Source organism: Myripristis murdjan, chromosome 17 (assembly GCF_902150065.1).
Source record: "Myripristis murdjan chromosome 17, fMyrMur1.1, whole genome shotgun sequence".
NCBI lineage: Eukaryota > Metazoa > Chordata > Actinopteri > Holocentriformes > Holocentridae > Myripristis > Myripristis murdjan.
The window spans coordinates 23,638,415-23,664,630 of record NC_043996.1 but is presented as its reverse complement, the minus strand read 5'-3'; the positions used below and the strand labels follow the sequence as shown (position 1 = coordinate 23,664,630).

At 41.2% G+C, this 26,216-nt stretch overlaps 1 protein-coding gene and 1 long non-coding RNA gene across 2 annotated transcripts in view; one reads left to right on the top strand and one right to left on the bottom strand.

Annotated features, from left to right (window-relative positions):
* Positions 1-23,614, top strand: part of LOC115375006 (sodium channel protein type 4 subunit alpha-like) — a 48,441-nt gene extending 24,827 nt beyond the window's left edge. Inside the window, exons 10-27 of the mRNA XM_030074238.1 lie at positions 33-230; positions 396-584; positions 680-1,051; positions 1,273-1,402; positions 2,273-2,511; positions 3,451-3,624; positions 4,271-4,627; positions 7,691-8,092; positions 12,850-12,967; positions 13,144-13,298; positions 14,066-14,239; positions 16,862-16,984; positions 17,883-18,155; positions 18,888-18,941; positions 19,034-19,171; positions 19,509-19,613; positions 19,769-20,039; positions 20,356-23,614. Coding sequence (XP_029930098.1) covers positions 33-230; positions 396-584; positions 680-1,051; positions 1,273-1,402; positions 2,273-2,511; positions 3,451-3,624; positions 4,271-4,627; positions 7,691-8,092; positions 12,850-12,967; positions 13,144-13,298; positions 14,066-14,239; positions 16,862-16,984; positions 17,883-18,155; positions 18,888-18,941; positions 19,034-19,171; positions 19,509-19,613; positions 19,769-20,039; positions 20,356-21,599 — 4,716 coding nt within the window. The 3' untranslated portion in view covers positions 21,600-23,614. The remainder of the gene's footprint in view (positions 1-32; positions 231-395; positions 585-679; positions 1,052-1,272; positions 1,403-2,272; positions 2,512-3,450; positions 3,625-4,270; positions 4,628-7,690; positions 8,093-12,849; positions 12,968-13,143; positions 13,299-14,065; positions 14,240-16,861; positions 16,985-17,882; positions 18,156-18,887; positions 18,942-19,033; positions 19,172-19,508; positions 19,614-19,768; positions 20,040-20,355) is intronic.
* Positions 13-11,700, bottom strand: LOC115375007 (uncharacterized). The gene is made up of 3 exons (XR_003929691.1): positions 11,576-11,700; positions 7,688-8,018; positions 13-212 (listed from the first exon to the last, which is right to left on the bottom strand). It is a non-coding gene; the product is annotated as an uncharacterized LOC115375007 (long non-coding RNA).
* Positions 23,615-26,216: the final 2,602 nt, after the last annotated feature.

Genomic DNA, 26,216 nt, shown 5'->3' with positions numbered 1-26,216 from the left:
GTTGTTGTGTCCTGACTTTACTACTCCTCCAGACTCTGCGCTCAGCTGGGAAGACCTACATGGTGTTCTTTGTGCTGGTTATCTTCCTGGGCTCCTTCTACCTGGTCAACCTGATCCTGGCTGTAGTGGCCATGGCCTACGAAGAGCAGAATCAGGCCACCATCGCCGAGGCCTGGCAGAAAGAGAGGGAGTTTCAGCTGGCCATGGAGCACCTACGCACAGAGCAAAGAGTAGGTGTAGTCTTTAGCCTTACACCAAGAGCACCAAGAGCTAAAGATGAAACTCAGACCCAGAGGTCGCAGATATCCAAATGTAATCATTTTTCTGCATGTGAATCTCACACTTTTAACGCAAGACAAATAGTGCTTGTTAACATCACTTTTCTCTGTGCAAAGTTGGCAGCGAAACGACAGGCGCAGGCACAGGAGACGGACTCCGTGCTCTCTCCAGAGTTGTCTCCGTTCTGTATGAAGATGGGCAGCATACGGCGGAGCAGCAGGAGGAGGAGATCTCACAGGACGCTGTCAGAGGAGACAGCAGAGGAGGCTGCCGAAGACAAATCTGACCCTTTGGATGAGCCAATGGTACAGCACTCATAACCTTAACTTTTCACTCAGCCTGTAATGTTCTTGTTAAAAGGCATAGGAACTAATGTGTTTTGTGTTTTCTGTGTCTGTAGCCTCCTCTGTCTCCCATGCCCGTCCACCCTCTCCTGGCCACGCTCTCCTCCCATCCCCTCAGCACCCGCAGAGGGAGCCAGAACAGTATCTTCAGCTCTTTCCGGGCCCGCAACAACTCGGAGGCTGACTTTGGGGACGACGAGTACAGCGTTCATGGGGACTTCATGAGGAGTCGCACCAATTCAACAGTCACTCCCTGGAAGAAGAGGACGGGCAGCGTGAGGAGCCACTGCTCCCAAGTCTTCACCCCGAGTCTCAACATCAACGGCCGACTCAACATTTCCCTGGACCAAAACGGAGTCACCACAGTGGGGCTACACACCCCCACCTCCATGCCCGCTTACAGTATGGAGAAGGTCAAGGAGGACACGGTGAGTGATGGAGGGCCATCTCAACTAAGACTGCACTACAGAAGAGAAACTCATTCGCAGCAGCCATCACACTCAAATTATTTTGTTTTCATGTTAAACTTTGCCTTAACAGCTCGCCAAATAAAAGAAGTGAAGAGCCATACATTTTTTTAACTGATAACGGCATTCGTGTGCATTTTTTTTCTTTTTTCAGTCTGTGTTTTTCCTGTCTTGTGTTGCAGGAGCCTGTCTCTGTGGAGGAGACAAGTCCCAGATCTGCGCTGCAGCCTTCCCCTTCAGTGACTGAGCCTCCACCGCTGCACAGGAGGAGAGGGCTGAGCTCCGTCAGCTTCCTCAGCGATGCCATGGATGGTGAGTTATTAACGAGGTCAAAGGTCACTCACTCAGACTTTTTGTTCCCACTAGCAACAACCTGCTCGGTGTAAAATGTGAATGCTGAGAGTCATCAGATTATTTCATCAAGATGTCTCTCTCACATTTTTTTCAAGAATTCATCACTTAAATCAAGAACAGCTTTTTTTTTTTTTTTTTTTTTTTTTTTTTTTTTAAAAAAAGGATGTTTCACCCATTTAATACAATTTGCCAAAATTTTACATTGCAACAAATCATGTGGGAGTACTAAAGATTTCACAACATATGATCCAGATCCCTCTATTTTCAATCTGAATTTTTGTGTGAAACACCCACCTTATGATGTTTGGCTCCTATAGCTAACAAATTCATCGCCATGCTTAAACCATGGAACTGATATTTGATTGTGTAAGGCAAATGTTTCCCTATTAGGACTACTATCAAGTGGAGTGACTGTTTCACTCTGCATTAATTTCAAGTCATCAAAACACAACAGTGCTGCTGCTTTTAGGAAAACTTTGTGTGGGAGACTTAATTATGGTGATGGAGTACTGGTTTGAAGAAAGTTTGAAGTCTTTGAAAGTTCATTTTCATATCGTAGTGGATTGAATGGAAACCCATGACAGGATAAAAGGCAGGAACAATTATATTGGAGTTCTAAAATATGACTTATTGCATTGGGAAAATATTAGCAGAAAGTTGGATATTTTACTGTAAACATGCAGAATCACCGGTATAACCAATGGTGTTTAAAATGAAAGACAAAGAGATGGTAATTATTTCAAGGGAAATCTTAACAAAAGGTGCTGTTCAAGCCCAATAAATGAGCAGCCGAGCTCAAACCGAGCTCTCTTTGTCTTTTCTGTGCAGAGCTGGAGGAGTCGAGGCAGAAGTGCCATCCCTGCTGGTACACATTTGCCAAGAGATACCTGATATGGGACTGCTGCCCCTGGTGGCTGAAGCTGAAGGAGTGTGTGAAGTTCATGGTAATGGATCCTTTCCTGGATCTGGGCATCACCATATGCATTGTCCTGAACACCCTCTTCATGGCCCTGGAGCACTACCCCATGACTGATGAGTTCAATGGGATGCTCTCAGTGGGCAATCTGGTAAGGGTTTTAATAACCACAGATGTGATAAGAGTGGGCAGGTTTCCAGGATACAGGGTTAACACTCACTTTCTCCTAAGTGCTATTGGGTGGTGTGTAACCAGTGGAGTGGACTGAAAGCCTCATTAAAGAGGCAGTAAACCCAAAAAGGAAAGAGTACAAGAACATGCCATTCAGATAATGTATTTCTATATCAGGCAGCGTGTGTTTTTTTTTTTTCCTCCCCAGTTATGTTGAACAGGACTTAGGGAGATAATTGCTTGCAAATTATGTAGACAGCAAAGACCAAAACCATGTTATTAAATATTAACATGTTTAATCTTTGTAGTGTAAATTTATTTGTATTTTTTCATCTCCCCCTACTGGTAAATTAGAAAATCTGCTGATGTCTTCAAGATTCATAACACACATCTTCATTGAAACGTTTTGATTAGAAGACTTGAGTTTATCGGTGCATGTCAGGTTGTTTTACACATTTTACCCTGTACTGGGGTGGCATGTGTGAGTCTTAAAACTGTGCTTTCTTTAAATCTCTACAAGCTGGAGAAACTAGTATAAAAAGGATTGCTGCACTGTTCACAGTTGGGGTATTTTGTTATGTTCTGCCAAGAGAGCTTGAGTTATTTTTTAAAGGTGTAAGTAGCTAATTACAGTTTCTGTTACTGTAACTGAGTAGCTCTGTTGGGTATTATTATTATTATTATTATTATTATTATTATTATTATTATTATTATTATTTTCAGTCAAAACAGTTCTAGTCTAGTCTGTCCTCTCAGCCTTTTATAATTACATTGAAAAGATCACGTGTCAATCTTCTCTTTTTACATCAGTGATATTGTCTCTACATGATTAAAATAACAATAATTACAGTTGAGTGGGATACTTTGGTATTTTTGCTCATGTTTCCAAGTGTTTTGCTGCACTCTGTGTCTCCTCCAGGTGTTCACAGGGATCTTTACAGCTGAGATGGTGCTGAAGTTGATTGCCCTCGACCCGTACTACTACTTCCAGCAGGGCTGGAACATCTTTGATGGCATCATCGTTTGTCTCAGTCTGATGGAGTTAGGCCTCTCCAATGTTGAGGGGCTGTCTGTCCTGCGCTCCTTCAGACTGGTAATGGCAACCCGTACCTCTCACTGTGATTTTATTTCATGCCATATACATAAAAAATGCTGCTTGTTTTTCTTTTTTAATTATTCATTGTGGATTGTTTTTGTAATCTGAGTACAGAAGAGAAAATTAAAAGACAATTGCGCCATATGAAAGATCAAGTTTGTGCAAGGAGCACTCGCTTTAGTAAACCCAGCCACGACTAATCTGTCTAATCTATCATCCATTATTGAGATTGTGCTGTGTCATCACTGAGATTAAAGAAGTGGATGGCATTTTTAACATAGTCATTTCAGGTAATCATGACATTTCATTAATATGAAATGTCATTAAATTAAAATTAATATCAATTGAATAAATGCATATAATTTCATTATGCGTAAAATCAATCTTTGCTATGTTTTACTTTTCCTTTTACACAAGCAAAGATGGAAAAATCATTGAAATCTTTAGACAGAGAATCAAGAGCCAACCTAAAACCTAAAAACAGACTCATAAGCCTTCAGTGCAGCAGTGTTGTACGTCTTGTAGTGCAGTTTCTTATGAATCAGCGGCATCGTGTAGAGAAAGAACAGAAGCATGCTGAAAGATAAAGATGGTAAAAGAAATAAAAAGTCAGTGTTTGTTTTCACCTTTCTCCCTCCATCAGCTGAGAGTCTTCAAGCTGGCAAAGTCCTGGCCCACTCTCAACACCCTCATCAAGATCATCGGTAACTCCGTGGGCGCCCTGGGCAACTTGACGCTGGTGTTGGCCATCATCGTCTTCATCTTCGCTGTGGTGGGCATGCAGCTGTTTGGCAAGAACTACCAGGACTGTGTGTGTAAGATCTCCATAGACTGCCAGCTGCCCCGCTGGCACATGAAGGACTTCTTCCACTCCTTCCTGATTGTGTTCCGGGTGCTGTGCGGGGAGTGGATCGAGACCATGTGGGACTGTATGGAGGTGGCCGGGCAGCCTCTCTGCATCCTGGTCTTCATGTTGGTCATGGTCATAGGGAACTTGGTGGTGAGTGCAGAATTTAAGACTTTTATATAATTGAGTGTCCCTTATTTATGAACATTATATGGTAACAGGACAGGAGGCCTGTCTATATAGAGAATGCCTTTTGGCTGCCAAAGCAAACCAACTGTGTGTGCTATCAGGTCCAAATGATGATGTCATGTGTAATCGGGGATTACGTTACACCAGTGAGGATTGGTGATTTCATATAATGAGGATGGGACCTGCCTAGGGAGTGATTGGTGCCTCGCAGTGCTGAATGCTGCAGGCTGATGTTAATATCAGAGGTCTGTGGCTTCTGTGGTTTGTGGATTTTTCCTTCAGGGCGCTTGAACACCTGCCACTATCTGAGGCAAAAAAAAAAAAAAAATGCTTGGGTCATGGCTTCATGCTAACTGTCTTGCAGATTAGCATTAGCCGATTTCAAAACAGATCTAGTCTGGACAACATATAAACCATCTGTTGTCCCACCAGAGTCACATATATGTATTATCTACACATGCTGCCATGCAAACTGCAGTCGCAGCAGATACACAATGGGCTGGAACGGCTTTACCACTGTTTGAAGTGCAACAGGGCTGAATGTTTTATCCACTGCTAATGAATTAAGCCCTATGGGTGAAATTGTGACCTAAGCCCTGTGCAAGGGATCAGCCAAGGCTATGGTACAATATGTTCTAGCAATGGTCCCAGCCCTTGGACCAGGTATTGATGCTCATTTAACATAAAAGACAGCTTCAATATCACTGCTTGAAGCTGTTTTTATATATTTACACACAACACTGCTGTTGCCTCTGTACACAGCTGCTGTCACTTGGTGCCGTAAGAAGTGTATATGCTGTTGGTGGGTTGGTTTACCCATATGGTGATTTGTTGTCCAGCTGTGTGCTGGAAGCTAACATTAATGAGAATGGATAAAAAAAAATCCCAGAATCCCAGACAGCCAGCAGTAGCTGCATTTCATTCATGATGAGTGTTGTTCCAGTTTGAATCTGGTGGCCTCCATTTCAGCAATAAGCTGAGTCCAAAAATATCACCACAAAAAAAAATCTTTCAGAAGTATCTACAATTATTTGCTCAAAATAGGATAGTGAATTTTACATTTTTTTCAAAATAGTACTCCAGTCTGCATGAATGAAAACACATATTTTTCCACATGCCATCTTCATAAGTGATTCCCACAGCTTCTTTAATCAACAGAGCTTAGTTTTACAGCTCGAGTATTAAACAAGGTGAACGAGGCCTCCTCCAGCATGAATCAGGCTAGAAAGAGTTCAGTGTAATCCGAGTCCAAAAAAGAGACAGGAGCAGCGCTATTGGTCACTGGTTTTTACAAATCATGTTAAACACATATCCAAGTAGTGTAATACACCATCAAAGCGGATCTATCATGTATCTGTTGTTAAACCGTGTCAGGCTTTAAAAAGAGCAGGGATTTGAGAGGGAACTTCCTGTTGATATGGCTTCAACACCTGTTTCCTGCGTGCCCTCTGCTCCCTCTGCCATTAAACTGCTAGTTTGTCACACATTTAATCCCATGCTTTAAAATGTATCCGACTGTCAAAAATACTTTCAAACCTTTTTTTTTGTTTTTTTTTTAAATATATTTTTTTAGTATTAACTGCATGGCTGATGACTGATACTGCCTTTTAAATACAAATCTATTGACTTTACAGTTCAAACTAATGTATCTGTGGTTGTATAATAGCAGCAGTGTAATTATTTTATCTGACAAAAATAATAAGAATAAAAAAAATAATTCCCTCACACTGTAAGTAATAATTAGCATCGCATCGACGCTCGTGGTGACTCTATTGACTTGTTAGGGAGAAGATCAGATCACAGCGGTGCTCCTTATGGAGTTTTATGGGCAGAAGCCTCCTGTGCGCATGAATCATGTGAAAGCTGTTTATCCCAGGGATTAGCCAGGATGCTTAGGGGCGAGAAGGTCGAAGGGCATTCATCACTAATCATCTGCTCATGCTCCCTGTCGCTGACTGGCTCATTGGCCTGGCCCAAAGATGATCCTTACCAACTGTGCACATCTCACACACAGACACAGACACATTGCAGGGGTATGCTAGATGCCACAGTTCTCTAAGCTAGTAGATAAATTACTTGGGAGCAGGATGCTTGGACTCTTGAGTCGGTGGGGCAGCGTAGCCGGTGGCCCTGCAAGCCATATGTGTCATGACTGGGTGCATCCTCCTGCACTGACAATACAGGATTTCCTAATGTTGGCAAAACACGGTGCGATGTCATGTCATGTCATGTCCTTTACCCCTGAACTTGCATCAACAACATTGTTCTTTTCAGAGTGCTTAGAGCTGAGGTTTTTCAAAGTGGGAGGCAGGCAGAAATGAAATTTCTGCATGAAGCAGAAAAAATCTTATGGGAGGCTCGGAGGATAAGAGGGTGAGGGTGAAAATTCATGTAGGATTTCTGAAATACTATTTAAAAAAATAATAAAATAAAAGACCAAGCTGCCGAATAGCCTGAATATCTGGCATTTGGTTAAAGGGATAGTTCAGAGAAGTAGTTATGGGGTATTTTACTGTTTTTCCTACTTCTCCAGAGTTGGAGAAACCAATTGATGCCTTTTGTGCAGTTTGAGGTAATGCTGAACAGCAATGTAAGGATATTTATTTCATGCATATCTATGGGATCATGGTGTTGCTATTTGCTCTCATAGGCAAACAGTCTCAGAAAAAAAACTCTGAAAACCTCTGGCTTAGTGAGGACTATAGATGCTTAATGAACCAGCTGATAAAAATGATCAAGTTCAAGTGTATTATCATATGCTGAATAAAACCGTAAAGTGTTTAAAATAATGAAGGTCTCACTCAGATACCTTCACGCTCACTAATAGACAGAATAAAATCAATAAAATAATGGGTGCACAGAAAGAATAGAGAAAGAATAGAAGACATAAAACATGACGTTCAAACATCAATAAACACGTCATGTTTTATGTCTTCTTTCACACATAATGGAACTTACGATTTAATAGACTGCATATTATTGTAATTGCATAAATCTGATGCATTTGTGTGGTTTGACTCTCACCAGGTGCTGAATCTGTTTCTGGCTCTGCTGCTCAGCTCCTTCAGCTCGGACAACCTCTCCGCTCCTGACGAGGACGGCGATTTAAATAACATCCAGATCGCTGTTGCCCGCATCCACTCTGGTGTCACCTGGCTCAGCACGAGCATCGCTGACCTCTTCAATGGCAGCTGGAGGCAGCGGCAGCAGAAGACCAGCCAGTCCATCAAGCTGGTCGCCAACCACGTGGAGTGCAACGGGGGGATTTTGGGGCGCTATGGGGAGAAGTGCATCACAGCAGAGGAGGACAGCTACATGACCAACCCCAACCTGACCGTCATCGTTCCCATCGCTCCTGGAGAATCAGATGTGGAGTTTATTGAGGAGGAGGAGATTTCGGAGTCATCAGAGGACGAGGAAAACAAACCGGTGAGTTTTATTTATGCGTGTGCACTGGTTTTGAATTAAACCCGGCGGTTTTCAAAAGTTATCAGCTACTTTGAATATTTGCCTGGAGACTCATGTCTCTGTGTCTCTGTTAGCCCTTTGATGGATTTGGCAACCCATTCCAGAGTTCCCCTTATTTCTGCTGGGATCGACTAAACTAAATAGGGGTAGTGTGGTTTTTGGGTCACGATTTCATTTTCGATTTAGTGTGGTGTGTGGTTTTATGGCTCTCATATGGTTGATATTTTGCAACGCTGCACTTCTCCCACTTCAAAATATAATGAGCAGTCACAGTCAGGTAACTCTGTTGCCCTGGAGGTCCAAATATCACTGGTGAGAACTTTGTAGGGTGCGTTGTGTATTGAATGGTCTATTTTTTTACGGTTCAGTTTTGCAGACATAAAACTAAAACATTTACTGCTACAGTAGGTGTCATTCAGTTGAATTCAACAGCCTTTATACAGATTTTGTCAGAATGCAGATAAAATTCAAAAACCCACAACTAAATCCAGCTCCAGCAGTACAGTAACTCTCTCTGTTACTGCGCTTTGTGAGCTTTCATTGTCTACAAAAAGTCTGTCCATCTGTTAAGAGGAACAGTTTTGCTTCATTAAAAATAAAGAAAATAGTGTAGGCCCTATCCTTCTACCAGTTTTCAAATTGTGATTGACTGCTGCTCGTGTCATTCCAACAAGGTGAAGGGTTGATGAGATCAGGAGACAGGACATTAGACTGTGGCAGCAGGGGGGAGTGAAGTGGACGTAGACGTGGAGGCTTTCCGGACACATAAGCTGTTAATCTGCCAAGCAGACAAGGTGATCCCTGCCAGAGATTTGGTTACATAAGAGCCAAATGCAAGTGCATACAAAAAAATCTCAAGTAGACGTGCAGTCTTTCTTTTTCTTGAGGCAATTGGAGGACACAGTTTGGCACAGAAACCAAAAGTTAAATGACAACAGTTCCTTCAATGAAAGTTAAACTGGGTATTGCAGCAGTGTCTTGGCAAACAGTAAAACTGCTGGGAAATGCAGCGTGGTAACAGGGCAGATGGCCAGAAAGGCTTTCCAAGCGAATGCTGACGAAGATGAACTTTTCAATCCAGATCATTATTGCACAATGTGCTCTCACTGCTTTTTGAGTTATTCTGAGGAAGCAGAGCTGCCGAGCTGCCGAGGAAAAATGACCAAAATATTTTTTTTTGCTCATTTCTAACCCTTTTTTAATAGGCAAGATGACTAGGGACAAGAATGGCTGGGAAATAAGTTTAAAGTGATCATTCAGATTCATACACATATAGTCGTATTTGCTGCTCCATACAAGTGCAATAGATTCTCCAAGTTTGGCCCGCCACCTCCTTCCCTGTCTTGAGATCGAGAGCCTCATTGGGAGTGCTCCAAGATGAATGGAGGGGATAGTGTGTAGACCAACAAACAACACAATATTGAGCTATAAAAAATGTTTGTAGGATGCACAACAACACACATTTGTCACAGAATCATTGTCAGTGCTCTTTTCTGCCCCCTTGAACTACTCTCTCTCTTTTGGAGCTACCACTGTATCATCTCCTATCTGCTGTGGTTTGGTGAATGAATGTGGGACCATCACCCGAGCATCCTGTGGAAGCAAAGAGGCAGGAGAGAGTTTTGCTGCTGATTCAGTGACAAATGTTGTTGTGGATCCATCAAAATATTTTTCTGCTTTGTATCGCTGTTCAGAAATCATGTTGTTGTCTGGTCTATATCCACTTGATTCATTTTGGAGAAAAAGACTCCCGTTGAGGCTCTAGTTGAGGGGTCGAACTCAGAGGATCTATCACACTTGTGATAGGCAGCAAATATGACTCTACGGGTCAGAATTCGAACTTTAAGAGATTGTTTCCCAGTTTAGCTGCACTCTTAAATGTTACCCATGACCCTCTCTTTTCCCCGTTTAATCACCTCTAATTCACTCCGGCTCTCAGGTTCTTTCTGTTGAATGGACAAGCCACCTCACTCTCTCTTTCTCCATCTCTGATTTAGTCTCTTTTTACCAATCTCTCTCATTCCTTCCCCTCCCTCGCTGGCAACAATGCCCCGTTGTTCTCCCTTTCTGCCTCCCCTGGTTGCTCCCTCTCTGAGTGGCTGCAGGCGGAGGCCATGGCAGTCTTGGCCCCTCCGGCAGGCAGAAAGCAGTGGACCAGATGTGAAGCCAGGCCCTGCAGAGCAGATTAAACTGAGAGAGCTGAGCAGAGCCAGGCAGGGCCGGGCTGAGCTGGGCAGGCTGCAGTCTGGCTCGCTCCCTCCCTCTTTCCCTGCCGGGCTCCGCTCCCCCACCACACCAGAATTAGGCATCAGGGGAAATGGAAATGAGCGTGGGTGGGGTTGGGGTGGGGGTGAGGCTGGGGCTGGAGGGGCACGCCTTCTCCAGCCATCCATCAGCTTAACTGGGCATCAGCAGCTGCTCAGCAGTAAAGAAGGATATATTTTACACGTGTTCTTCCAACACACTCCAAAATGACAAGGCTGCGGATACTGAGAAATTAGTTCTGCAGAAACTGTTGATTATTTCACCTTTCATATGTAAACCCTATCATACAGGCTCAGTGTGGTGCCAGGCAACTCATTTTGAAATAGACCAACATATGAAGAAGTTGTTTTCCTGTTCAAATGCCATGCTGTCCGCAATTTCTTGTGTGTGTGTGTGACAGCTTGCAGATCTAGTGTGTGTTAATGCTCATGGGAGTGTGTGTACATTGTACACAGTGTTAGTAATATTACTAGCGCTACTAGGTTATTGTTCTTTGCTCTGCCTTCATAATTTTATCAGTAAAATGGCACAAAAGACACAATTTGCAGAACCAGAATATCTTTCACATACATACATGTGTGGAAACGCTGTGTTAACATATGGTAAAGGAGTCCGTATACAGCTGACTCCACAAAATGCCATCAACACACATCCTGTCTCCCTGTGTTTGAGCATTAAGACTGATAATTCTCGTAATCTTGTCTCCAGGTCCAGGTCCTATAGGTTCTGGATTATACCTCGTACCCATTTTATTGGATTAAAGATGCACCTCTGTCCCAATAATCCGGCTAAATCATATAAAATATGCTGCCATTACGATACACAGAAATCTCATCAAAACTATATTAAAGACTAACGTGGAGAGAGTGAAAGGCCATGCTGTGACTGCAGCAAGGTGAACTACGCTGTAAAGCACGGGGTGAGCCGGATAGTCGGCAAATCCGACTATCCGGTATGGATAATGTGTTTTTTCCCAATAAGACGGCTGGCCAAGTATCCCTGATCGAGAAACAAGCAGCTAGACGGGGTGGTGGTGGTGATCTGTGTGGGCGTGAGCGTTTATGACAGGCTGCCGGCTTGCCTTAAAGATTAATGCAGCCTATAGAATCACATCAGTTAAACAGAATGCAAAAAAGGAAAGAGCAGGAGCAAATACAACAGGCTGCTTACAGTACATACCGTTTTTCCTTCAGTGGACTGCAGTTATTATTACAGTATTTAACTCTGAATGAAATGCACAAACTCATCTCAAACACAAACTGACAGATAAAAACACGTTGAGGAAAAGTGTGTGTGTGTCTGCCTGTCCACACTCACGTTCATTAGCATCACCTGAGCTCAATTCCACAGATTCTCAATCATCCAGGTGACAGGATATCTAGAGGAAGTGGGTCAAAGGCAACTGGACTTGTTGTTTGTCTTGAAGATGTTTCTGCCACTTATTCAAGAGGCTTCATTGAGGCTTTAGGAGGCTTTTTTTTTTTTTTTTTAAATGAGTGGTGAGTGTTGTGAGGTCTTCAAGACAAACAACCAGTCCAAGCTAAGACATGTAACCCCTGTTATGACAGCTATTATTGATGATGTACCTTGCATTTCTGAACACATTTTGATATTTGGTGGTGTGTTTTTCTCATTGCTGCAGATAATTTACCAAACTTAGACAAACTGACGTCAGGTCACAGCAACTTATTTCCAGTGCTACAGTGGAGTTTCCTAGCAGAAACGTCACCATTTTATACCAACGTTCAGAAATAAAACCCATCATGCAGGAGACAGAGATATCAGTTTTTTCACTGGCAGGAACCGCAATGGATCATAACGCATTGTGGCCACAGCAACATGCATTTTGCTCCCATGGTCACAAACCTGTTGATTAGCATGCTGTATTTATATGCCCTTACAGGAACATTTTATTGAAAGCCACACCTTCTTAGATTCTCTGAGGCTTGTCTTAAGGCATTCTGGGAAATGTAGGAAATCACTCACTAAAGGTTTGAGGAAATGGGTACAAAAAAGTAAATTACAACAGTTACATCACAAAATATCTTCTGACACTTACACTGCCATTTGACAGTGTAAGTGTAATTTAAAGTTATTGTTATACATCTGTATTCTGTACTATAAATATACCAGGTTATAAGAAAAGATAAGACAAGATAAGATAAGATAAGATAAGATAAGATAACACTTTATTTATCCCTCATAGGGGGATGACGAGTTAAACAGTCTGATTGGAGTTAAACAGTCTGATTGCAAATTAAATGGGTTTAAATTCTGTGCTGTAAATGGGTAACAGCTTAAAATTGATGAGTGAATCTGATAAGCTCCTGGTTTTATGAATACGCTGTAATCATTCTGAGGAGGCAATTCAAGGGACCACTGCATAATTGATCTCAGATTATCCGTCATGGGTAAGCGATAGGGAGGTAACAGTGTGATTTTCTGTTTCCCAGGAGAAGGTCAGCCTCTCAGAGGGCAGCACGGTGGATTTGAGGAAGCCCGGGGAGGAGATGGACAATTTCTCTGAGCTGGCAGAAGAGACCATGGAGCCAGAGGAGTGCTTCCCCGAATGTGTGTATAAAATATCTTAGCTCTCTGATAACTGAGAAGTGTAGCCTATTTCAAATATATCGGAACAAATGATGCGTTCAGTGCTCTGTGACACTATTCTCAGATACTGCATGTCACTCTGTTGTTCTTTCAACACGATGTGATGCGCTCTGGTTTGTCTTTATGTTACTTCCCAGTCTGTGTGAGGCACTGTCGCTGCTGTGACGTGGACATCAGCCACGGCCTGGGCCAGGCCTGGTGGAGGCTGAGGAAGACCTGCTACCAGATCGTAGAGCACAGCTGGTTTGAGACCTTCATCATCTTCATGATCCTGCTCAGCAGCGGCGCTCTGGTACGGCCGCTTGCTGCCGCTCTGACCTCAGCCTCTCAATTTTTGTATTTCAGCCTTGACCAGAGGCTGACTTTACCACTGGGCAAGCTAGGTCTGCCTGGGGCCCCTGAGGCTCCCCATGTCATATATAAATGGTGTCCAATATTTTTTTCTAATTTAGGACCTCCAGTAATTATACTCAAAAGGAACTTAAAGCACCTCTTGTATCACTCTTAGCATACAAATAGCCAAGGAACACATACAGGATCAGTCTATTAGGATTTTATGATTTATTTTTTACATTTGGATAGTTGGGTATTTGTAGGAGAATAGATTTTTTTTCCCTTGTGTTCTTTGAACAAAATTATATTTTAAAAATGGATTTATGAGTTTGTTTACTGTTTACAGGTAGGTGAGACTGTGAGAAATAATCCAAATAGAAAAGAGAGAGTCTCGGGTGTGAGGGGGCCCCATTCCTTGGTTTGCCTTGGGCCCCCCAAATCACTAAGTCCGCCCTTGGCCTCAACCCCAAGTATCATTTAGTGTCTGCTATTGTTTGTTATTATATATTTTTGTTACTTTCAGTTTGTTCTCACTTTTATCTGGTCATATTATATTTTTACTGTATGCCAATTTTGTGTTCTGTGTAATATTGAGAATTTTTCAGCTTTAGTTAGGTGGAGGCCCACTGCGTTTTCTATAGACTGTATATTATGTGCCGAGCGTAATGACCCCTCTTCTGCAGCAGTAGTGTTTTCTGATGTCCTCTTGTCCCTTTGCTGTTGCAGGCGTTTGAAGACATCTACATCGAGAAGAGGAAGGTGATAAAGGTGATGTTGGAATATGCCGACAAGATCTTCTCCTACATCTTCGTGCTGGAGATGTTCCTCAAGTGGATTGCCTACGGCTTCAAGAAATATTTCACCAACTACTGGTGCTGGCTTGACTTTCTTATTGTGGACGTAAGTCAACACTGTACTGCACATCACACTGTTTATCTTGGTCCATGTAAAATGATGCTATGGATGAATAATGAGCATCACTGATTGCTTATTATGATGAATAATTAGGTTTTGTTTGTAAAACAATTTTTTTCAAACATGTATTCTGAAACATAGGATTGTAAATATTTTCAGGTATTTGTGAATACTTCAAGTTTGTTTTATCTTACTGAAGCCTCATATTGGTGGGGTTTACAGCAAAGTATGATACAGTAAGTGCCAGATTATTCACAGGAAAGAAATATAATCCAACATAATCCATTTACCATGCTGTGCTTTTCTATGATCGGCAACTTTCTCTGATCAACATTGTCCACACCTCCCTTATCTTGTATTTCAGTTAAAAGCAGCTACAAGTTGTTTGAAAGTCCTATTCAGCTTTAAAATTGTAATGTTCTTAATTCCCACACAGAGTATACACTACTCATCAGCTGCTAAACCAGGTCAGCTGTTTAAGTACCTGTAGGAATTTGCTGTTAACATTTATAGTCTGTTTCAGTGTGATACTGCCATCGTCCTGCTAGTATCTGGCAGGAGAATCAGCTGAATGCAGTACTCTAGTGAATGGACCCACTTAACACAGCAAGTCAAATTAGTGTCATGTCTATTTAAAGAAGTAAGGATAATAAGGATGCCTTTCCTGTCTCTCTCTTCTGTAACTATCAAACAGCAGAAATGCCAAAAAAAAAAAACCTTAAGAAAAAAGAAGTAAGGATAAATGACATTCTCAGTCAAACTAACATGGACATCATAAGATAAACAGCCGCCCCATGTGAAGGTGAGGCACAGGGAGTGAACATGTGAGCTTAATCTGGTAAACGGGGGGTGACAAAGGGTCAAAACACGAGCCAGTTATTGATGATGAGGAAAGAGGAGCAAAGGAGGCAAAGTAGGGACCAAAGTGGTTTCTGATGGACTATGAAGGGCACTACGCAGGGAGTGAAGGCAGTGAAGGAGTCAACAAATACTGTGGTTTCTTCAGTACAGTTTGTCGCAGTATATGTGTGTAACTGGTTTGGTAAAATGCATCGGGACTCCCCGGTTTGTGGTGTGAAGTGATCCAAAGTGGCGTTTAGTGCTCAGGGGGCTGCGGCCCGAGCTCTGACATGACTTCCTCTGATCTCGCCTGCTGTTACACAGATCGCCACAGACCGCTCTATTGTTAGGGTAAGTCCTAGTCAGTAGGTCCCAGGTGAGTATGGGCCGTAGGATCGGAAACTCGCATCCGCATCACAAATGCCTCTGTGTTTCTTCACTCGTAAGTGCTTTCTATTGAGATATTAAAAGCCACCATCTCAATTTGTCATTCTATCTGTTTTTTTGTTCAGTTCAGTGTCGTGGAGACACAGAAAAAAATTGGTTTGAAGTAAATTCTTTCCATTAGCTGGTCCTCTTGAATATATGACCTTGGCTTTTATATCAAATACAAAAGCACTACCATGTACTCTAAGGTTTATCTACAGAAGATCTGTTTTGTTTAATACAACCTTTCAAAGCTATAAGTAAGTAGACTGCTAAACAGATATTGTTAGTTTTATGTATTTTCAGTTTAGAAATTGTAGATAAAACATTGTGTCTTACTCATGAGTGTTACATGGTATTTTTGTAACTGTTTGGATCCTTTTGTTCACTGCAGAGATTGTTCATTATCTTTTTTTTTTTTCTTTTCTATGAAATATATGAGCATTTCTTTTACTCTGCTTTTGTATTTACTGCCTGTACTTGCTTGGAGCCAGAATCCTCTCTTGTTCCCAGATTTAATTTTGAGTATCTTCTTTAGATATATTGGACAAAACCATCTAAATATACTTTTATAAAGAAATACAGATCATTGGGACCTTATTAGCCCTAAATTGTCTTAATGGACTCGTTTGGATCAAATGGATGCAAATTGGGTATTAAATTCGGCAAAGAAAGATTTGTTAAAATTCTTTATAAAACCTCACTCTATTTGTTATATATGCATATTCAGTATGCATATATAGCTGAGTATGTATGCATGTGCACCGGTTGTATATGTGCACATACTTGTCTGTGTTTTGTCATATTTACATCGTGTCATTTTCATTCGTAGCTCATCATCCAAGGGTCATTCGACAGCGGAATACCATTCTGTTTTGTCTGTTTTGGATGTAGAATAGAGTGGAAGTCCAAATTTGATTTTAAAAAAAGATATTAACAAAAACCAAACAAAATCTAAATTTCCGAAATTAAAAAAAAAAACAAGTGTTCCTAACTGTGGAATGTCCCAAAATACACTTTAATGCAGAACTCCAAAATATGGCTCTTCAACTGTCTTCTTTTGTCTTTTTTGTTCCTCTATAAAACATTATAATTGTTTGCATAAATGCCGTGTTTTCTTTGTTTGTTTTGTCAGTAATAATATGTGTGTGATATTGTTTAATTTCTATGTATGAATGCTTTCCATTTTTCTTGTTCATGTGAACCTCCTAATAACAGCCTCTTCTTGTTATTATGAAAGGACATTTCTACTTTTCCCTTAAAGGTTTAAAGGTGAATTGGAGCTGAACCATTCACGTGAGTTTGTTTTCACAGTCTAAATGTCTCTCTGTGCCCCTGTAGGTGTCTTTGATAAGCCTGGTAGCAAATTCTCTGGGCTATTCTGACTTTGCTGCCATCAAGTCCCTGCGGACGCTCCGGGCTTTGAGGCCTTTACGAGCGCTGTCCAGATTTGAGGGCATGCGGGTGAGAAATGCTTTTTGTAACATCTTCCCTCTCTGCATGGATATCACATATCATTTTTATATCATTGTCAAGGTTGACTTGTAACTTGGCAGGTTAATATTTGGTCGTTACCTGATTGAAATAATCTTTATTGTCCACCGATGTGGACATTTTCCTTCAGCTTCACAAGCTGGTTAAAACACATCACAGTAAATCACAATATATAAAATAATAAAAGCACAACATGCAGAGTACAGATAACAATAGTGGATATGGTTTGCATTTAGTATCAAAGACTTCTTGTAAATGTTGTTGGTTGCTGCAGCGGCCGTTTTATGATTTCTTTATTGAGTGAATAAATATATATATATATATATATATATATATATATATATATAGACACACACACACACACACACACACACACACACACTTTACTGGCCTTGTTTTTAATTCTGGATCACCTATTTTTATTCTTAGACATAAGATGGCCACACCATGTACACATATTACAAGTTAAACCACTTTCAAAAGGACTTCTGTAAACAGTCTCTAAAATTTCTTTGGTTATATCGCATGAATCCAGTTTCCTGATTAGATTCAAGCAGTATGTTGCTGTTTAAAAATTCTAATCTCTGTTGGCTGTAAAACTTTCCTAAATATGTAAAGTCCTCTGCTGCTTCAACAGGCTGATCATTAGTCAGAACAGGTGGAAAATCATGGCAGGCATCATGGTGACTCATGATAACCAGCTTAGTCTTACTGTCATTAATGAAAAGCGCCTCTGTCTTCACACCACTTAGTCAGCTCTCCAGTATGGTGGAAATATGCAGACTGATGAACTGTGTCCCAGGAAGGTTTCCTAAACACACAGCCAAGTGCTGTGAGCCTGACCCGTGTCATGTTTGTGGGTCACCAGGTGGTGGTGAACGCTCTTATCGGAGCCATCCCCTCCATCATGAACGTGCTGCTGGTGTGCCTCATCTTCTGGCTCATCTTCAGCATCATGGGAGTCAACCTGTTTGCCGGCAAGTTTGGGAAGTGTGTGAACCGGACCGGCTTCATCCACAACGCCTCGATAGTCAACAACAAGTCCGACTGCCAGGCCATGAACGACACCCAGTTCTACTGGACAAAAGTGAAGGTCAACTTCGACAACGTTGGACTCGGCTACCTCTCCCTTCTGCAAGTGGTCAGTTTCTTTTGAGTTTGAGTTTGAGATGTCGGCATCTGTCAGCCACTTAGTGCTGCTCCTGTTGTTAGTCAACACCTCTGCCATGACCAGAGCCTGTTCTGCTCATCAAGCTTGTTCTCTTAAAGGACGGCACTCAAATTATCTGAGGTGGTAACAACACAACAAGGTGTTTTTGCCTCTCCTGATGTTACTCAATCCCTGTTTTCATTTGCCTCCAGAAATAGTCTCTAGATACGCAATAAAGCCGGTTGTTCAGGCCACTAAAGCATGAGAACCAAATGTCCTGTGTATGCCTCCTGCTTACAAACTCCTGGAGTGTGCTTCCTCCTGTTGGCTTACATGTTTAGACAGAAATTAAATGATAGGCATTTCTCTCTTCTGCTTTATGTAATTCTACGTTATGTGTTACTTTCATGTACAAACAAATGATTGATTTAAAATGAGAAATCAGAATGTACCCTAAAATATCCATGGGTCAACTCAGGTCATATTGACATTAACAAAAAATAATCTGTCCCTTGTGAGGTCTCATTTAAATGATTGCAGCCTACTGCTTAATTTAGAATGAAATGCTGTTATCATTCTTTTCAAATTGCTTGTATTAGAGCAGAAATGGTGTCGAATTTTTAAAAGTGAATTTGTCTTGGGCAGAGAGGTTGTTTTTCCACAGATAAATCCAATAGTTGACTGTGCAATGCAGAGCCAGTAATGCTGTGTGTTGTATTACAGGCTACATTTAAAGGATGGATGGAAATAATGCACGCAGCTGTTGACTCAAGAGGAGTAAGTATGCCTATATCCACTTTATCCAGGGCCTATAATATTAATTTGTTACAGGCATGCGCTGACTTTCCAAACTAATCGTCTGTTTTCAGGTGGAAGAACAGCCCATCAGAGAAATCAACCTCTACATGTACCTATACTTTGTCATCTTCATCATATTTGGCTCCTTCTTCACCCTCAATCTCTTCATTGGTGTCATTATTGACAATTTCAATCAGCAGAAAAGAAAGATGAGTATTAACAGCATGATCAGTCGTTGGTTTTTGCAAATAATTCTTCAAGATTGTTTGTTGTCATTCAGCAATTCAGTTTCAGTCACAGAAAAATAAACTACTGCCTTTTTTTTCTTGCCAATGCCATTATTTTTCATTTGGTTCTTTATCCAAAACCAAATGTGAAGAATTGTTTGCAAACAGTATTTGAACCAGACCTGAGTGCAGCAACTTTGCTTCACCTCATGCACAGTATTCTATGATCAAATACCGCACAAATGAACAACAAAAAAACTTTTTACACCCCTTTTTACAATTTTTCTCTGAAAATAATGTTGGATATTTTTGGCTATACTTAGGTGGACAGGATATCTTCATGACTGAGGAACAGAAGAAGTACTACAATGCAATGAAGAAGTTAGGAAGTAAAAAGCCTCAGAAGCCCATTCCGAGGCCTGCGGTAAACAAAAAAAAAATCTCGTGATATTATTTTCTTTTACATATCTTGATTCTGTTATACAAATTTCTATGCTAACATTGTTATAGTGCAATATTTACCTTGTAGTACCTGTATTATACTCAGTGACTGGTCCTCTGTGTGTTTCCTGCTCCCAGAATATTCTCCAAGCCTTCTTCTTTGACCTGGTGTCCAAGCAAGCCTTCGACATCATGATCATGATGCTCATCATCGTCAACATGGTGACCATGATGGTGGAGACCGATGAGCAGTCACAGCGCATGGAGTCGATCCTCAACAAGATCAATCTGGTTTTCATTGTTATCTTCACCACCGAATGCCTCATCAAGATCGTTGCCCTCCGTTGCTATTTCTTCACCGTCGGGTGGAACATCTTTGACTTTGTGGTGATAATTCTGTCCATCGTTGGTAAGTGGTGATGATATGTTTACATACGTCGCACATATCAGTAATGTCGTAAATATTAATCATTTTAGAGCTTTATTTCCTTTAGATCATATTTTATAGCACTTTGATGGCACTTATTAGATTGTATACTATGAATTTTTGTCATAATGATGTATAAAAGGTCAGCTGAGTTTAGGTGTGTTTTCCTTCCTCCATATCTCTGGTCATGCAACAAATCTACAAAATGTATTAATGCCTCTAAAGTAAAGGAATATAAATTGTGATATCGCCGCTATGAAGCCACCAATTCCTGTTTTGTCTTGTTTTCTCATTTCAGGGATTGTTCTTGCTGACATCATTGAGAAATACTTTGTCTCTCCAACCCTCTTTCGAGTCATCAGACTGGCGAGGATAGGACGTGTACTTCGACTTATACGTGCAGCCAAAGGAATAAGGACTTTACTATTTGCCTTAATGATGTCCATGCCAGCACTGTTCAACATTGGCCTCCTGCTTTTCCTAGTCATGTTCATCTACGCTATTTTTGGTATGGCGAACTTTGCCTATGTGAAAAAGCAAGATGGGGTTGACGACATGTTTAACTTTGAGACCTTTGGGAATAGTATGATCTGCCTTTTTCAGATCAGCACGTCTGCAGGCTGGGACAACCTGCTGAGCCCCATCATGTCCAACTCCCCAGAGGAGTGTGACGTAAACTTTGTCAATACCGGCACAAACACCCGGGGAAACTGTGGCAGCCCCTCGGTGGGCATCGCTTTCTTTGTCAGTTACATTATCATTTCCTTCCTCATCGTGGTAAATATGTACATAGCTATAATTCTGGAGAACTTCAGCGTTGCCACGGAGGAGAGCACAGAGCCGCTGAGCGAGGACGACTTTGAGATGTTTTACGAGGTGTGGGAGAAGTTTGACTCTGAGGCCACCCAGTTCATTGAGTTCTCCATGCTCTCGAGCTTCGCTGACACTCTGTCCGAGCCGCTGCGCATCGCCAAGCCCAACAAGATCAAGCTGATCTCCATGGACCTTCCCATGGTCAGCGGAGACAAGATCCACTGTCTGGACATCCTGTTTGCCTTCACAAAGCGCGTCCTGGGGGAGTCGGGCGAGATGGACGCCCTCAAGCAGCAGATGGAAGAGAAGTTCATGATAGCGAACCCGTCCAAGATCTCCCACGAGCCCATCACTTCCACGCTGCGCCGCAAACAGGAAGAAGTGTCCGCCATCGTGATCCAGAGGTGTTACAGGAGGCATCTGGTGCGCCGGCAGATGAAGCAGGCATCTTACATCTACAGACAAATAAACCACGAGACTGTGGTGGATGTGGAGAATGCTCCGGAAAAGGAGGGTCTCATAGCCTGCATGATGCAGGAGAACTACGGCTCCACAGGGGTGGAGGGTGCAAAGACAGCAGAGGCCACCCTGACGTCCTCACCGCCATCTTATGACAGCGTGACCAGGGCGGCGAGTGACTTCTCTCACATGGTCAGGTCTATATCCAGAGACTCCGACTTCGGGGAGCCGGGCCCCTCAAGCGAAAACTATGAGGAGACTTTTCTTTGAGACTTGACGGTGTGGAGTGTCTGTGTGGAGTTTTCTTTTTGTCTGTTTTGTTTACAGCAGGAAAAAAAATGCTCAAAACAACTCCTGGTCACAGAGATAATCAATTTTATATTGGCAGATACCAAGGAAATATGCAATCTATTTATTTATTTTGTACCTAACTCACAGCCTCGATTGAGCAACCCAGGTATCAACCATATTAGATAAACAGACAATCCCCATTCCAGAAAAGGTACGATGGGCCTCTTCGCTTCTTTCTTGCACCGGGATATGTCATTCCAGAAACAATTTGATGCACACTATATCATTATCTACCTATAGATAACATGAATAGCCGACGGTATATGCACTGACTGATAATATGAGTTTCTTACACATTAATAACACCTGCACAACATTAGGCCTACAGGACACCTTACTATACTGCATCCTTATTTCAGTTTTTATTACCAAATGTAACATTATAGGTAATTTGCAAGGGTTTGTAATTTGTTTTTTTCGGACATACACACCATAACTTATCCAGACATGCCACCTAAAAAAGTCTTTAATGACAAGCAGTTTATTTCTTATTGATAGCAAACATTTTGACATTGACATTTTCTGTCTGAGCTAGAAAGTAATAGACTTTTTCAACTTTTGCAAGCGATGTGGCTACCTAATACGCTAATTATCAGGGTGTTAATTAGCTGGTAATTAATAACTAGTACATCAGTGATCTGATAAGCCAAGAGTAGCTATTTGGCTCAACTATAAGCACAACTTCAAAGCAAAGCAGAGAGTAAGGAGCATGTTGAATGACTGGTAATATAAAGGGATGGAGGATATAACAAAAAGCTGACATAAGGAATCAGTATTCATAAATGTGCTAGGTAGCAGCTATGAAGCTCCTACGCAGGTGTCATTAAATTTGTTCACTGGATTTGTTTGATTCATGCATTCATGTTTCCGGTTCATCAGTTATTCAGGCTCATGTTGATAAATGTTACTGTATGTTTTACTAGACCTTTTGTCACAGCGGCCATTTTGACATGAGATAGCAGGGTAAACACTGGTCTTAATGATGACCTTCATTAATGCTGCCAGAGGCTTTTGCTGATCCTGCATGCACAGAGCCAGGGACCTGAACCTGCATTCATGTCATCAGTAACACCTGTGTTTACCCTGCTATTTCATGTCAAAATGGCTGCTGTGGAAAAAAAAAAAATCAACTCAATTTGACATTGCTGAAATTGTAATAATTAAGCATACACTTTATTTAAAAGAGGTTTGTATTTCAGGAACTCTAACTGATAATCTGTTGAAGTCTAATATTACGGGACTGTTTTTTGATTTGTCATTTTTGTCCTCTGATGAGTGAAATTGATCATTTTAATAGTGATTTCTGATTGAATGAAGGTCTTTTTGTACGTGATGATAAACTCTCTTTGCTGGTTAAAATGGCATTAAGCATTTCACGAAAATATGATGCGAAAAATCATCCCTTTTCAGCATCTGTATGTTGCTGTCATAAAAAAGTACAGTTCACAGTTATCTTGTCAAACATTGGATTGTTTTAACTATAATTTGTGTGTCAAACACAGAGAAGGGCTGTGCATACTAATAATCCCAGAATTATGTGCCTGATTTTGATTGTTGTCCGCACACTCATTATATGAATCCCCTTAGACCGTTTAATTTGATTTGATGGATGTGGATTGGAATAGCATGAATGCACTATGCTCATTTTGTAATTATCTGTGTAAAGAGCTTTGGAGCTGTATATGTAAGACTAATTTTTACCTAATTTTTGTAATGTATTTATATGGAGAGACTGTTTCAGTTACACTCATGACAGCCATAAGGAAAATAACCAGAATCATCAAATTATATATATATGTTAGGCTATGTTATTTATTTATTATTATTTTTTAATATAAAAGACTATAAGATTTTCCTTGAGAACCTGTTTGTCTGTATTAGGTTGGTCATTTCATGGATCACATTCTCAAGTGGTAATAAAACTTTTTTCCATATTTGTGGGTTTTCCAAATGACAATTTATAACTGACATCATGGGGTGACATGTTTTTTACGTGACATGTTTTTCTGAAAAAAAAAATGAAGGCCAACTTTATATTCTTACCTAAAATATTGTAGTTTGCATAATTATCAATGTGCAGAGATGTACAGTAAATACTGTACCAGGAAAAAAAAATCCAGCCGCGTGTCTCCGTTTTCACAGGAAGAACCTGTTAGCTGATTCGACCTCATTACACAGCAGAGCCATGTTAAATCCCTCACTGAATGTATAAAAAAGGACAGATGTGCAAAAACCTCAGCATCTCCACGGCAGACTGTCCTTGGCAGCGTATCGCCCTTTAAAGCTGAGATTTGTTTACAATGCCTCCATAAAGGCTCTTTGATATTATTACCTTTATGTTGCAGCACAATCACGTAATAAAACAACAAGGTAGCCTCAATGTCCTGCACTGATTAATGGTGTTAACCCTTTTTCAAGGATGTTGGAGACACACACACACACACACGCAGTCAAATCATAAAAGGCTAATAAGCAAAGAAAAGATAACAAAACCAAAGAGAATGCAAATACAAAGATAGTTTTAATTTGTGTGTGTATGTGTGTGTGTGTGTGTGTGTGTGTGTATGTGTTTTGACATTTGTGTTTTCATTTGTGGGATTTGGATCTTCCCTTTTTGAGAAGCTGGCAGGTTTTATGCTAAAAAAAGAAAATGTTTTAGCTTATAGACTTCAGGGCTGAGTTCAGGAGCACTTCCATATTTTCAGTTTGGGGGAGAAAAAAAAATCATCAAGGGTGCCAATTTGGATTTAGCCCCAAAGAGATTTCCTCCCCCTGGTTGTCGGGTGGTCAAATCCAACACTGACCAGCTGGGATGGAGGGATAATCTGTGTGTAAAAAAAAAAAAAAGAAAGAAAAAAAATCACTTGTTTTAATTACACACTCATAGCCCACACAAATGCACACACTCTCTCCCTTTCATACAAACACACATACTTTCAGTTCACATGCAGACATACATAACCCCTCACACACCTACACACACACACTATAAACAGCTGTATGAGCGCGTGCTTGCTTGCATGCACACGCACACCCGCACGCACGACACACATTTTTCCCATCAATCCTCATAATAGACAGATGCTTACTTTGAATTTAATTTGGGCTTGTGCATGAAATGCCGAAAAAATGTGACTTGAACGAATGTGACTTGGTAATTGATCTGATTTTTAAGCATTTGGACATGTGGCACAGATTAAAGCTTCATCAGAGGGAGACAACATTTTTAAAAAGATTAAAAAGGCACTATGTCTAATTACTAAAATGCACCAGCGCGCAGTAAAACACTGCAATGTCAACGTGATGCACTATAAATCGTTTCACTCGGCAAACGTCTGCATATAATACGGACGGGCTAAAATGTGATAGGGAAGACATTTGATGAATTACATCTCTGCGCCGTGTATTCAAATAATGTTGAGTAAAGCAAAGGTCGTCGGTGTCATGGTGTCTGTGCGGCTCAATCACCATCAGGCACAGCGGCCAGTTGGACTGCAATTCATTTTTCATCACAGCCTCTGTGGCTTTAAATCAAACAACCCAACCCTGAGAAACATCAGCGTGCGTGTGAACGTGCACAAACTAGTTTAAGTGGAACTCAGTTTTGATTTCAGGGTTTCACCTTGTTTCGGATTTAGGCTTACACCACTCAGAGTGCTCTCATCTGAATGATTCATTAAGTGAGATCCCAATTCTAAATTCGTGATGTGGTAGCTCAAACAAAACAAAACATTTTACGCCCTTTTCTTTAACCAGTTTCCTGTGTGTTGCTCGGGATTGTGCTTGCCCTTGTTTACCTTCCTCAGTCTCTTAATGCGAGAGTCTTACCTGAAAAGGGTGGCATGGTTTATTGATTAGGACACTGACATTCACAAACTTGTAAATACACAAACAATAAAATGAAATACAGATTTCAGTACCTGACAAAGCAACTTTTTGATCACACCAGTTCACCACCAATTTATTAGTTGGCAGGTGGTGATGACACACATTTCTACATATTTCATTGAGAATTGAGAAAACAATCACAAGCCAACTGACTGCACTGAAATTATAACATTAAATCACTGAAAGGATGAGCCTATAATATACACTAGTGTATGAATGATTCAGCTGATAATTAAAAAAAAAAAAATCATGGTTTAGACTTACTAAAGGAGCTGAAGATCCTAAAAAAAAAAATGCAGAGTGGAGGAAAATGGCCTTTTTATACACCAGAGTGTCCGTCTGTCAGTCACCGCTGCAGGGATTTACTCGGTTGTGGTTGCAAACACGGCCCATATGGTCTGATGAGGCACCATCTAATTACTTGTGGCATGATTTGCCTGTTTCTGATAAGAAGCAGAAACTCTGCTTGTCTGTTAGAAAGCCATCACTGCCACCACCAGGGGACTGGAGCACCTACAGAGCTGCCAAGTTGCCAGGAAAAACAGCAGATGTATTAGTCGGCGGGCAGCACTGGTACACTAGTAATGAGCTGAGGAGACATGGAGAAACACTCCCAGACGACAGAGATCTCTGTTTAGGTGTGACCAA